The 14,443-nt window shown below is 45.8% G+C and overlaps 1 protein-coding gene across 1 annotated transcript; it reads left to right on the top strand.

The window, feature by feature from the left end:
* Positions 1-220: 220 nt before the first annotated feature.
* On the top strand, positions 221-9,239 carry BRAT1 (BRCA1 associated ATM activator 1). The gene is made up of 13 exons (XM_009897044.2): positions 221-398; positions 1,260-1,414; positions 2,185-2,332; positions 2,757-3,129; positions 3,222-3,341; positions 3,947-4,038; positions 4,276-4,394; positions 5,445-5,631; positions 6,015-6,088; positions 6,512-6,614; positions 6,892-6,990; positions 7,962-8,140; positions 8,360-9,239. Exons 1-13 carry the CDS (start codon positions 272-274, stop codon positions 9,083-9,085), a joined length of 2,502 nt encoding a protein of 833 aa, XP_009895346.2. The 5' UTR covers positions 221-271; the 3' UTR covers positions 9,086-9,239.
* Positions 9,240-14,443: the final 5,204 nt, after the last annotated feature.

The following is a 14,443-nucleotide window of genomic DNA, read 5'->3' as shown; positions in this document are numbered from 1 at the left end:
CCCACTCTCCCAGCTCACGACGGGAGCGTCCCCTCGGTACGCTCGAGCTGCGCTGCCCGCCAGCCTTTTGAGCGGCCCCGGGTCACGCCCCTTGACCTCTCATCCCCCCGGCCACGCCTCCCCCTTTGCGACACTCGCTTTACGGCCGGGGCCGGTTACACCGCTACTCGCCGGTCCCGGGACAGGCGCGGAGATGCCCCACAGCCGGCGCCCACCGGCTGTCTATTCCCAGCCTCCGTTCCTCACGGAGCGGTCCCGCCGTCGTGATGCCATGACCCACGAATGCTCCCTGCTGCTGCCGCGCGTCTGCGCCGCTCTGGCCGACCCGCGGCAGTCCGGCTACGACGACACCTGCCTGGAGAAGCTACTCGACTGGTTCCACCTCTGGACAAAGTTTGGTGAGTGCTCATCGCTTGCATGGCCTTCACCCGCCAGCCCTGGCCGATGCTGGCCAGCAGGGGCTTCTCTCAGGAGGTGGAAAGCCTGCAGGCCGGGACCCTGGGGGATGTCTTCCTCAGAACTGCTTCCTCAAGTGACACCTCTAAACGCTGGTCAGTACCTGAGGCCACTGCCTGGGCTTGGGCTTCAGGTGAACCCAAACGCGTCCCGAATAGTTGTGAGGGGTTACACTCAGTTCAAGCACAAGTTAGGAGAGAGGACAGAAGTGGCCTGCAGGTAGAGGGAAATGATTCTGCTGCCCTGCTCTGGTAAGACTCCCATCTGCAGTGCTGGGTCCAGCTCGAGACCTCAGCACAAGACATAGACCTGTTAGAGCAGGTCCAGAGGAGGCCACAAAAACTATCTGAGGGCTGGAACCCCTCTGCTGTGAGAACAGGCTGAGAGAGCTGGGGTTGTTCAGCCTGGAGAAGAAAGAAAAGGCTGCAGGAAGGGGCCTCTACGAAAGATGAAGGCGTTCTGTGTAGCAAGGTCTGGTGCAGTAGGACAAGGGGTGATTGTTTAAAACAGGGGAGATGCAGACGAGATCTATGGAAGAAATGTTTGGGGTGGTGAAACACTGCCTTAGGTTACCCAGAGAGAGGGGAGATGCCCCATCCCTGGAAGCATTCCAGATCAGGTTGAATGGGGCTCTGTGCAACCTGCTCAACTTGAAAGTGTCCCTGCTGACTGCAGTGGGTTGGATTAGATGAGCTTTAGAGATTCCTTCTAACCCAAACCAGTCTGTGATTTTATAATTCTATGAAGTCCTGTCAGTGATCCTCTGTTTTCTGGCCTCCTCTTGGGCAACTTCTGGTTGCTAGATCCCGGTGTGGAGCTGCTGCAAGACAACCCTTGCCTAACAGAATTCATCATTTCGGTGTTGGCACTGCCAGAGCCCAGCCCAAGCATCCTCTCCTTTACTCTGCAGTTAGCTGGGATTCTTGCCTCTTCTGAAAACCGCTTCCAACACTTGCAGGTGAGTCAGCTCTCCAGGTACCTGCTGCCATGTGTTTATTTTCTCCTTCCAGATGGAGGACACCTGAAAATGTATGCATTCTGCTTATAACCTTTCTGGCCTGCCTTGAACAACTTAGCAAACAGTGGTGTGATAATGAAGACCTACAGTCATACAGTTCCTTTTCAGTTCTCATGTGAAGATGCTGTCTTCTTACTTCTGCCCTGCCACAGAAGTACTGTGGATGTTCAGATGTGCTCATTTTCAGTTCAAAAGAGCATACAGGATAAAACTATCTCACAGTAGCCATTGCAAAATATCTCTGGACAGATGCTGTAGATTTAAACTTTGCTAAGAGATGTAGCTTTCTCTCCACAGTAGCTTGACAGGAAATCCCTGCTTCCTGCAAAAATGAGGGCCTTTTTGTGAAGCCCTTCACTCTACAGTAGAACACTTTTTATAGTACAGAACTCAACCCCTAAAAGGCTTCCTTCAGGGAAGAGATTCCTACAACTGCATAAAGCAGTCTTAATGGAACTGAAATATACATAAGTTGTCCCTAGCGTCTTAAAACCAAGCAGTTTTGGTTTTGAACACCTCTCTTGCTTAGTCCATGAAGGAGATACATGTTGAGTTTAAACACGAGATTCTGATTCATTTTAGTGATACTTCTGAAAAGAGCAGTTTTCACTACGGTATTGATACTCCTAACTTGGGTGACAGAGCAGCCTTCTCCACTCCCCTTGGGCCCTTTTGCTTACTGTTTACTCTGTGCTCTGCTCTGGTCTCAGCAGGGGCAGCTGTTGGTCAGGCTCTTTGGCAGGGATGGGCCTCTGAACAGCGCATTGTGGAGGGACGCGTCCGTGCGAAGCGGCTGGGTGAACGGTGTGCACAACATGATGCTTCACCAGGCTGCCCTCCAGTTACTCTGCAGTGGTGGTGAGTATTTGTAGGACTGGTAACACTCCAAATCCTCAGTGTCTCTTCCATTCCAGTCTATTGCTTAGATGACAAGTGACAGAGACAGGAGTTTTCATTTAGTTAGGACAAAAATAAACCATTTGTCCAAAGCACTGCAGTCATTAAAAGGTGGTGGGGGTTTGTTAAATTAATGATGCATTTAATGTTGTCTTTTTTTCCTCCAAACAGTGCCCATGTGAGACAGGAATGAGGCACATCTTGTTAAATACATGATAAAAATGGCTTATCAAAAGCCTTCTGTGTTCTTATTTGTAACTCTAACTGAAAGGTACATTTCGTTATGATTTTAGTGCAGAAAGACTTAACCAGGTTGGAGTGCTCCACCTCACAACAGGAAGACTGTTTGTTTTTCCTTCCAGTGACTTGTTCTGTTTTCACACAGGAGGCATGGACGTGATCTTCACTCTGCAAGGAGATCCCAGTCTGTTTGTGGCTTCAGCTGCCAATCAGCTTCTGGTGGACATGCTCATTCTCTCTGTAGAGACTGAAGCGACCAAGCCTCTCGGTACAAAGGACTGTGACTGGCCAGCATGTGCCCAAATGATTATAAACCATATAGAAGATTCCCTTCAGTCCAGCTGTGCTGCTCCGATTGAGCAGTCATTAAAACTGTTGACTACTTTGTTCGGCAGTTGTCATGCTACGTGGACTGAAGCACTTTGGTTAGGTGTTGCCAAGCAAGTGGAATCCTTCCTGACAGAAGAGGCTGTTCAAGCCCAGCATGTGCTGGCAAAACTTTTGCTGAAGATGGCATGGTAAAGAACTTCTGGGAGCTTTGGTGCAGTGGTGAGGTATTTCTGTTTTCACTGCCTAAAAGGACATAGCACTTACACTTCTTTCTTCTCAGGTCCCCTGTGTTTTTTAATCCTGAAGGCAGTTTTTGGATGTTAGTGACTTCTGCTCTGGCACACTTAACCCCAGTACAAGCAGGTCCTTTGGCAGTGGGACTTCTAAAGCTCTGCAAATGGTAGGACTTAACTGTAATGAAGTTTTTGTACTCTGCAGATGTTTCTTTGCTAATATCACTGGTGTCTTTCCAAGAACTGCTTTTTTACCCATTTTCCACTACATTCCTTAGCATGTAAGACTGTCTGGCAGGAACCATGCCCCACTAGCTAACAAACTTCAGACACTGATAGTAAGAACAGTACAGTTTCAAAGACAGAGAAGTGGAAAGAGCCAATGTCATACTTAAGTGTATACACTTGAATTTTGCCTAGAGCCAGCCAATTTCAGGAAGAAATAGCAAACTCCTTTAGCTTCATAATAATAAGTTTGACTACAATGGACACAATTTTACTACCTGGTGAATCCTCTCTTACACAGAATCCAACTCTTATTTGTACAGCTTGATAAGGCTGCTACTACATTCCAAAGCCACTTCTCCTCTGCTTTCAGCTGGCCAGGGAAACTTGGAAGAAGGCTTGGATTGTGAGAATGCTTCCATTGCTCTGTCATGGATGGCTCATTTAAAAACCTTCATGAAAAACACGATTCTCCTCAGCATTTGGGGGCAGATGTCTTGAGAATTTAAGTGTTCTTGTTTTGGTAACTGCTGTTTCCTCTTTGAAGCCCACAAGATGTGAGGATTCAGGCGCTGACTGTTCTGCTTCAGCCAATGGACTGTATTTTGAGAGCAACCTCCCAGCCTCTGGAATACGCAGGTATAGTTAAGCTAAGTTAGAAGCTAGGGTTTTAAGTGTCTGGTGCAGAGAGAACTGGAGGAAAAAGAGTAGAAAGTCAAAGACATCAGTAGTGTTGGTGAAAAAGTGCAGCATCCTACTCATAGTTGCATTTGAAGGAGTATTCATACTACATCACCTGAATATCTTGATTAGCTTTGAAACACAGTCCTTTGTATTCACTAACATCCCAAGCTCTTCTCTCCTTTGCTCTTCTAGGTTTGCTGGATGAGTCTGTTAGTGATCCCATCACTGTTGAAGGTCTCCTCTCCTCCAAGTCATCTTGTGTTAGTCTGCTGAATCAGACTCTTGCACATCTGGAAGAGCTGCTGTCTTGGGTAATGTTCAGAGGAGGAAAAAACTCTGGGAATCAAGTTGGTCTTTGAAAGATAGCATTAAGATTGGTTGCAGACTTCTGCATGGGAGCTTAACAAAGCATGGGGAGGAGTTGACAGGGAGGGTTTCCAAATGTTAAAGGAATCTAGCATGGAAGATTCCAGATATGAAAACAGAGGAATACTGAGGACTGTAAAAGAGACTGCACTCAGTTTCAAACTCATCTTCACAAGCTCTGTTACCATGCCTTACTCCTGCAATTATTGATCCAATGATAAAAACAAAACCGTAAATTGAACTGCTTTCCCAAGCAATGAGAGATTGTTCTGTGCTGTAGCTTTTGGGAGAGAGCACTGTGTTACTAAAAATTGCAGGTTTTACTGCCTTCTGACCAAGAGCTCCTGCTCTGTACACATGCTTGAGGCTTTTGCTGGAAACTTTTTGGCATCCTGGCCTGCATTGGAAACAGTGTGGCCAGCAGGAGCAGGGAAGTCATTCTGCCCCCGTTCAGCATTGGTTAGGCCACACCTTGAGTCCTGTGTCCAGTTCTGGGCCCCTCAATTTAAGAAGGACATTGAGATGTTGGAACATGTCCAGAGAAGGGCAACGAGGCTGGGGAGAGGCCTTGAGCACAGCCCTATGAGGAGAGGCTGAGGGAGTTGGGATTGTTTAGCCTGGAAGAGAAGGCTCAGGGGAGACCTTATTGCTCTCTACAACTACCTGAAAGGAGGTTGTAGACAGGTGGGGTTTGGTCTCTTCTCCCAGGCAACCAGCACCAGAACAAGAGGACACAGTCTCAAGCTGCACCAGGGGAGGTTTGGGCTGGATGTTAGGAAGAAATTCTTCCCAGAGAGAGTGATTGGCCATTGGAATGTGCTGCCCAGGGAGGTGGTGGAGTCACCATCACTGGAGGTGTTCAAAAAAGGATTGGATGTGGCACTTGAAGCCATGGTTTAGTTGTCAGGAGGTGTTAGGTATTAGATTGGACTTGATGATTTCTGAGGTCTTTCCCAACCTTATTGATCCTATGATTCTTTCTGCCCTCTCCTTAGAGTCGTTTCCCAGTGGATTTACCCAGTACACCTTTGCTGCGCTCTCTCATAACGATCCTGCAGTTCTGTAATGGATTCCTGAGCCCAGCTTCTCCTCTGGGGAGCACCATAAGCCGAATGTTGATCAATTGCTGCAGAGTACAGAGGTCAGCCCTCGCTGTCCTAGCAGCCCTCTCCACCCGAAAAGGTGACTTAAGCTTTGCACTGTGGTTTTCATAATACTTGGGGAGTACTTGACTGGTCTGTAGTTGCAAACCCTTTCATTCCCCTTTGCTGATCTTTCTCAGGGAAGAATGCCACTTCCATTTCTGAAACATCTTAAATTTTCCCAGTTCTTCCTACTGTCTTGGCTGACCTTTCTGTTGATGAGCTGGGGCAGGTAATAGTGTAATTAAAAAGGTTTCAGTGGTTGTAAGAAATTGGATGTTCCACCTTTACTGTGAGGACTGTATCTACTTTTCTTTTTTGTCCCCCAAGCAGTTCACAGTCCTGTGTCTCAGCATTTCAGCAGCTGAATTGTCATTCAACTTCTCCTTCTCTCAGTGTGGTGTTTTCTTTTGTGTGTTTCAGTCTGTGACACGCTCATAGAAAGTCTGTTTGATGTCCTTCTGGCATACCTGGAGAGTCCAAACACCAGCCCTACTGTGAGTATAGTGATCCAAGTCTATTTGCTTGCCTTCACAGTTCTGAGAAGCTGCCTGACAATAGTTGTTTCTTAGCACAGTTTGGATTAGAATATGTAGGAGACTTGCTTTGGTTCTGGATGGCTTGCAGGAAACAGCTACATTTTTGTCAAAGGGCTCTGATGAGAGCTGCAGATCAAAAGCTGGAAGTAGTAAAAAACTGTGTAGTATTAAGCTGAGAGCAGGCATTTTCTAGATGTTTGTTAGAAACACTATACAAGCACAGATTATTGGCTGCTTATTTGTTACTACTTCTTAGTGAGGAAGCACATGCACTTGTTTTGGAATTTCTCTGCAGGTTTGAGGCTAAACCAGATTTTATCTAGCATAAAGGCAACAGTGCCTTCTCCTGTAGTAAAGGAAGTCTGCTTTATGTTGCTGTAGGTTCTAAAGAAGACATTTCAAGCTACATCCAAGTGGCTGGCACGCATGCAGGAGCTCTCCTGCTCCAACAATCAGTGGCAAAAACCTGAGAAGATTTTGGAAGGTAATGAAGCTATTCAAGTTGGGATAAACAGCAGCTGGTGGCATATGTGAAATCTGCTCTTGCCTACCTCTCCTGCTGAAAGCATTTGTTTGCAGTTACGTTGAATTTAGCTTTAGCTGGCCAGACAGCGCTTTGAAGCGCTCCGGTTGAAGCACCTAGCAGCAGCAGCCAAAGGAATTACATCAGTTAAAACGATGCAGAGGTTGTACATTGATTGCTTCAGGAAGTCATTGCCTTTCAGGTCCATTCAAGCTTGTCACTTGTTGTTTTTTTACAGATGTCTTTGTGGTACTTCAGAAGCGTTTGTGCAGTCCTTGCTGGGAAATAAGAGATTCTTCTTTGGAGTTCCTCACTGACCTGATTAAATGCTTGAGAGGCAAGTACAGAGACTGAACAGTTCAGATTGGAGGAGTATTTCTTTTAATGTTATGAAAGTCAGTCAGGCTTGTGAAGCATCCTCTGACCTGTAACTGGAGGGGTGAGAGAAGAAAGAAGCCTCAAGATTTTTACTCAAAATCTGACAAAAAGATTCACAAACTTAGCCTACATTTTGCTGAACTTGAATTGCTGTGCCCTCCTTAATGGTTGTTTTTGTGTGTTAAACTGAGGGGTGGTGAGGCATGGATGTCAAGGCAGGTGACCATGCTTAGTGGCAGATAATACTTCCCCTTTATTCAGCTTGCTTTGCAGTGGAGTCTCTTTGGTTTCACTCAGCAGGCTGGGGGCTGGGATTTAGGAAGCTGAAAGCCTAGATCTGCTTGGCATGCTTTGGATTAATTACTGACTTTCCACTTCACTGGTACTCAGGCACTGCAGCAGGTTGCACTAAGGCAATGACAATTCTCCTAGAGTAACTCTGCAATGTTGGAAGAGAGGGGAATGTTGTCAGCTACACCCAGCACACTCAGCTGCATTAGCAGTTTACCCTGTAGCTCCTCTGTGCTGCCACTGCATTCTTTTTCTGCCATGTCTTGACAACAAGAAAGGAAGATTGGTTTTTTCCTTCTTTAAGCAAAGGCATTAGTTTGAGGCTGAAACCATGTCCCCACTTGCCCAGAGAAAGTTTTTCTTACTGCTGGAACAACTGTAAATGGATTTTTCCAAGTTCCTGTGTCTAGCTGACTTTACAGAAAGTCACCAAGCTGTTGGAAAATGGAGAGCCTGACACAAGAGTGTCTGTGCTCTTGTGAGCAGCTGCCTGATGTCTGCAGTGGCTCAGCTCACTGGCAGCTGTCCCTGCAGTCAGTGGGCATCCTTGTATGACGCAAAGAACTGTTTGCATTGGAAACAGCTTCATGCTCTGAGAGAATAAAGCTTCACTTATTTGGGTTGCTGTCTTGTTTACAGACCAGGATGAGTTCAAGCAGTCTCTCCTGTCTTCAGAGGTGCCGAAGCTTACAGAAAATCTTCTTGAGGATCCAGAAAGCTACGTGCGAGCAAGCGCCGTGACCGCCGTGGGACACTTGGCCTTCATGACTTACTTTGCTCCAGAGTCACCTGTCGTAGGAGATCAGTATAATAAAGAGGTATGATGCCCTTGTGTAGCCCACTGCAGAATCAAGCAGGACTACACATCTAGTTATTGCTCTAGCACTTGGAACCTTTTTCACAAGTAGCCTGTGGTCTCATGCTGGCAGATTTCACGACCGGTAACGCAGAGTGTGTGTTTTTTCACTTCCACTGTTCTCCTTTCTTTCCACCTTTCTCTTCTCATTGTGTTTTCTTTTTTGTGTTTTTACATTTAGAACATCGTAGCAAATCTTCAAGAAATCCTGTCAACAGACCCAGAGGGCTTTCCTAGGAGGGCTGTGATTAGCATCTTCACCGAGTGGTTGAGACAAGGCTGCACAGGTCAGGTGGAAGAGACGGGGCAGTTTGTCTCTAGAGTGATCCAAACCGCGCAGCACGACTTAGACTGGGAAGTCAGATTTGGTTGTTTGGAACTGATTGATGCCTTCTGTAATCAGATATTTCGCCCCTGTGCCCCTCCTGGATGCCCACCTGTCTCATTTGCAGTCAGCAGGTCCATTCCTAAGGATGAGGTGCTGCAGATACTTTGCCGAGCAAAACTGTTCAGCTTTTTGTTTCGGTCTCTGTGTGACTGTGACAAAATCTTAGGTCAGAGAGCCTGTGATACACTGCTGGGCTTAAGTAATTGTCTCTATCCCCTTGGAACCCAGAGAAATTTGGACAAGCCTGTAGACTTACCTGAAGAACACAGCATTGCCTGGTTACAAAGAACACTAAGGCAGGGTTCTCTGGCCCAGAACTTCCCCACAGATGGTGTTGATGGGGTAGATTTTGAAGATCCAGAGAGCATGATGCTGGCTTTGGTTACAGTAGACTTAATAGAGCTACATGATGAGCTAAATAAAAGTAGTGATCATGTGGAGAAAAGCCCTCAGTCCCTCTTACAGGACATCCTTGCTACTGTGGGGACCATAGAGGAGAATGAAGCTGACTGTTACTGAAGACATCTTCTGTTTAGAGGGAGCAGTGCTTAAGCAGTTTTCTTCTGGAAGAGAATTTTTTTGCTACCAGTTGTGAAGCCTTTCTTGAGAGAGGACAAAAAGAAGAGTCCTGTGCTGAAGGGAAGGCAAAAAAGCAGGTTTCATTTGCTGTTCAATGAGTTACTTTGCTTTTGTACTGATGAAGTTTTTCATTAAAAAGTCTGGTCTCCAATAAACTCTGGCTTGTTTTTCCAAGTGAACACATTCAGAAGCACATTTGTGCTCTTTTAAAGTCCTGTGTCTTTTAAGGAAGCACCAGACCTCTGTGAGGAAGCATGTCTAAAAAAAACACAAAGCAGTGACTGAAAAGAAGTTGTTGTGTGCTCCCTCTAGAGCCAGAGTACTTAAAGCTGATGAAGACTGTTTTTAAAGGATGCTCCTTTTGACTCTGAAAAGAGAGTTCTCAGGTTCTCTGTTGCATTTTGAGGTCTAGAGCAAAAAGAGGCATTTAAGAAGTCCAAACCTGATCATACTTAACACTACAAACTTTCTTCTGTAGATAGCATGCTTGTGTGAACTCTGCAGTGGCACTGAAAAGCTGACTTTGTTTTTAATTGGAACCAGAAGCAAGGCCATTTTGCTGAATTTGTCAAGTGCTGCTCTCCTCCATTCTTAAAGAGCTAGGATAGCTTCTAAGTAGTGCAAGAAACTCATACCTGCAGCTGCCTCATGATAAAGTATCTCTGTGCTTAGCTTTGGTAAACAGAAAGCAGCAGCTACAATGTGAAGGGCATGATTGTTTTCTGGGGAAAAAAAATTGCCCATTTTTTAAAAACTCAGGGAAGACTCCAGTTTGCAACCTGCTTCAATGTCTTGCCATGGGCTAAGAAGCTTTCTGAATCCTCGGGGAGGGAATAAATAAATGAATGCCTTAACCAGTAGGCCAAACCAGGCTGTAATCCTGAGTTGTTACTTAGGATCCTGTATCCTGCAGGAAAACAATACACATTTTAGGCTAATGGAGGCTGTAGCATCAACTGCAGTGGAAGAACTACAGTCTCCTCTCAGTAATTTTCTCCCTGCAGCAGTACAATAGGGTGATGCTGAGGTGAAGATTTACTCCATGCCTTTTAATGAAGCCAGCACACTTACCTATCGTGCTGTGCATAGCTTTATGTATAATAGAGCCCTTGGGTGTTGTTCCAGCAGCTGTTACTAGGAGAAAGCAGCTCTGCTTCTGAGACACAATTGTATCTGAGCAGGGTCTTCACCTGGCAAAAGACAGAAGATATTAAAACCCAGGCCATTTCCTGCCACTGTGTTATTCTCAGAAATCAAAGGGGTTAGTGAGAGAGAAGGGATTTGCATTTAAAGAAACATGGGTTGTTTGTGGAGTTTTAGCAGTCCTACCTGCTGCAGGAATTGCACTTCCCAAACTACCACCTTATGTTAGCAATAGGTCAGATAAGCTCCAGGAAGGTAGACAGCAGGTTGCTGGGTAAATGTCTTCCTCCTGTTCAGCTCTAGAACTCCTGTGATTTCAAGGCTGTGCTGCTTAGGAGCCTCAAAGGAATTACTCAAACATCAGAAAATTGAAGTAAGTGACTTGTTACAGAAGGGATACTCACTGCTTATTACTGAGGTCTCTGGACTCCCAGACCTATTAATTTTTAATGGAACTTTTCTTTTTAATCAGCTGGGGTGATGGTGACATTGTTAAGTGTATACTGCTTGCCTAATTGCAATCCAAAGCCTTGTTTATACACAGGATGCCTGGACACTGAACCCCAACTGTGCAACAAACAGGGAGGGCTCCTTATCATCAGAAGAGGGAATTAAGGACTCCTTTTGCTTTTCATTGAAAGCAGGTCTTCACCTCCAGCAATTAGGTGACACTGCTGATTCTGTACTTCTCTCTTTCCTGAGCTCACTGCCTTGCCTTACTTTGTTTTCTCTGTCACCCTGGTTACAATAGAGTCTTGTTAGCACTGAGATGGTTGCACTGACATCCCACACCTGATAACTGAGAGAAACACGAAGGGTCATGAGCATTCTGAGCAGTGTGAGGCAAAAATGCCAAGGACAGGAGAGATTAAAGGACATGAAAGCAAACTAACCCCCAAGTTTCTTTTTACAGAAGGCAATGGCAGTGGGATTTGTGAGATGAAAACTTAGCTACCAAATTTGTCAACATGCCCCAGCATGGGTCATCCATCATGCTGAGATACCCTCTCCAGAATGCTCACTTTGCACACTTAAGAACTCATACAAGGCCTAACCAACTTAACACTGCTAACTCATTTTCAACCAGTTTCTTACCTACCAAAGCTTGTCTGGCACCTCCACAAGATCCTTACCTCAGCTACACAGCTTTCTGCTGGGTAAGAGTTTACACCATGTGGTATGTCTTGCCAAGGAGCTGTGGTTGAGGTGCACCTAGAGGGTAGGTTTAACTCTCAAGGAGACAGCCCTGAGAAGGACTGGTGTGCATACTGAGCATTCACATCTGCTGTGGCTACTTACCACTCCACAACGTGGCAGCAGCAGTCCCTCCTGAAGCTCTCCACACCCAGATCACTCCGGTCACACGCTGAGGACTCCGGCCACATTGAGAAGGAGGTGGTCTGCCTGAATTTCTGTTACAGACATGTGAGGAAGTTCAAAGCTGCCTTTTGGGGATGGATTTCTGTGGAAACCGCTGCCTTCAAACCCATCAGTGCTGTAGCTGTGTAGGGTTCCTGCAGGAGACAGACACACACACCGCGGCTGATCTCTGCAAAGGCTGTGGCCAGACAGGAGCCTTTTTTCATGTAAGAAGCACCTAGGCTCAGGGCTGTCATTTGCTTTAATGTGGGCTGTGGATAGCAGTGGTACAAGTGGTATCAATGCAGAACATTGCAGATCAGAGAAATGTGTATCTCCAGTGGTTGATACTGTGAAAGAACAAGATTACAAAGCTGCTTTCAGCTTTTTATCTGCACAGGGGCAATGTTAGGTTCTGTTGCCTGATCTGTACGCAGGTATGAAATTCCTTGAGTTGCTTTCAACACATTTCAGCAAAGCTCTGAAGAAAGGATTTATCCTTTAACTGCTCAGACTCAGACATGGCAGATAATAAGCATCTTTGGCTCAGCCCTGCACCAGCAACAACTTTAGAGAAGCTGCTGGAAGAATAGCTGCTAATTTTCTGGCTTAATACACTGGACATTTAAAATCCAAAGACTATTCTTTGCCTAATTGTATTAATTGCACAGCTTAGTCAAAAGTGGTCCATAAATGTCTAAGGCTGTTGCTTCAGCCTAGATGTATGTGATCTGTGATTACAGACCAACTCATGCATTTCTTTGCATTTTCTTCTGTCCATCTCTAATAAAATGTGCTCTACCTTTCAGTACATATTCATCAAAGCTTCTAAAACCCAATGTGTGTTTGTTGATGAGAGGAAACTCATCAACCAGCTTCACTGCTGAAGTTCTCAGCAACGTACAGTGGAAAAAATTATCAGTAGCAGCAGCTCTGTAGTCTGTGTCATTTCCCTTTAGAGCAGGGGGGTTTGCGCTCTGCTGGCAAGTACCACTAAGAGGGCCAGACCTCAGCCTGCATCAGACGTGCTCCTCCACAGGTCTTGGCTATAACCTTGTAAGCCAGCACACAAAGAAACAGAAGAGTTTTCTTTCAAAGCAGGAACGTGTCTGTCTGAACAAGGGGAAACAAAGCTGGTGATGTACAGCTGTTACAAAAGCTTTCAAGGCTCTGCAAACACACACCGTGGATAGAGTTATCCGCAGATGGAAGGGAAAATGAGCACTGTGTGTCAAGTGCTACAGGGGCAATTACACAACTGCTTCAACTGAAGCAAAAATTAAACTAAACCCAGTATTTCTATCTGTAATATCAAGTCTCTGCTTAGAGCACAGCAGCTTAAGGTGTTTGTTTACTGCGAACTTGTAACAGGGCTGTGAAGATGTCTTTGACAAGGCTGCCTCAAAAACAAACCCATCCAAACCAAGTTACTCCCTAGCTCCTTCTGTAGATGCCCAGTTGTTAAACTCCATGAAAGGACTCCATGCTCTGAGGAGCATTGCCTGAGTATATCAGATCAGGCGTAAGCCCCACAACATTAAGCAGCTCCTGTAGTGTGTTAGGGCTTGCACCATGGTAGGCCTGTCCGTTTTCACTCCCTTTCCATGCAAGATAGATGGAAGTTACTCTCAAGAGGTAGACACACTTTCAGCTTTTCAGTTCTCCCATTTCGTTATCTCTTGGTTCTCATATTTCCATTGACCTGCTATTCCCTGAGCTTTCAGGCTGGGTCAGTAGAAGGCAGCAGGGAGCCTGCTCTGCTGTGCATAGGGACATCAAGACTTGCCTCAGCTAGTCTCTCACCACCAAGGCACTCAGGGCTGTGGCCTTGAACCAGCTTCTGAGCTAGGCTGTGACCAGCACAAGGAAACTGCAGAGCCAGATCTGGCAGATGGTTAATCCATCTTGAAGTGTGACCCGGCCCAGCCAAGCCAGCTCCAAAACAAACCCTTACTAAGCTGTGTTAGCTATCACACACTAAATTCTTCACATTTAGCCTTTATACAGGCTGGGCAGGGGCGCAAGTGAGCCTGGCACCCATCACCCTCAAAACAAGACAACCTTGATGGCACTGATCTCATGATCACAACTCTCATTATGTGCCAATAACAAAAAAAGCTGCAGTTAAGACACAAATGGCAATGGTTGCTAAGTGACAGCATCCATACAGGCTTGTCACAACCACGAGACAAACAGCTGTGGCTGCACAGCAATCCCATCTTGTCCATGTAACTGGGGATAAAAATCCTGCTTTCATTACTGTCTAGTAACCCCAACTTTGACCTGTCAGAATATTTTACCTGTAGGTTCTGACAAAGAACCCTGTGGAAACAAAACTAAAGCCTCCACTGAAACCAGTGGAAGTGAGTTTGATTGAAAACACCTTTCATATTGCATGCTCTTTCAACATCTTTTTTTCTTCACAGTGACCTAGGGCACAGGACACCACCACAGCTTTCTGGGCTCGATGGTCCACTTCTGATAGAAGAGGGAGCTACTTGGCAGTATTTTCAATGAGGGCCACATGAAAAAAAAAAACCACAAAAAAATCAAAAAATGCACCTGTTGGCATGTAAAGTGAGCCTGGGGGCTGGGCTCAGGGCTGAAGGTTTCTGTAGTGTTTCAAACAGGCAGCTTTTTTAGAGCTACCAGCAACATATACCCTTGTAAACAAAGTGTTTAAATTGGAACTTTTGAATTACATGAAGTGATGGTTGAGTTGTTAAGGAGTCTTGCTCCAGTGACAGAAGTGGTGGGAGGAAGCCTGAATAGATACTTAAGCACCATTTTGCCTGG

The sequence above is a fragment of the Dryobates pubescens genome, chromosome 4 (assembly GCF_014839835.1).
Source record: "Dryobates pubescens isolate bDryPub1 chromosome 4, bDryPub1.pri, whole genome shotgun sequence".
Classification (NCBI taxonomy): Eukaryota; Metazoa; Chordata; class Aves; order Piciformes; family Picidae; genus Dryobates; species Dryobates pubescens.
Note: the sequence above shows the minus strand (reverse complement) of the source record. Positions and strands in the feature narration are given on the sequence as shown.

Coding starts and splice junctions, on each gene's coding strand:
- BRAT1 (XM_009897044.2), top strand. CDS start 272: ATGACCCACGAATGCTCCCTGCTGCTGCCGCGCGTCTGCGCCGCTCTG. Junction 399..1,259: donor CCACCTCTGGACAAAGTTTG/GTGAGTGCTCAT, acceptor TCTGGTTGCTAG/ATCCCGGTGTGGAGCTGCTG. Junction 5,632..6,014: donor AGCCCTCTCCACCCGAAAAG/GTGACTTAAGCT, acceptor TGTGTGTTTCAG/TCTGTGACACGCTCATAGAA.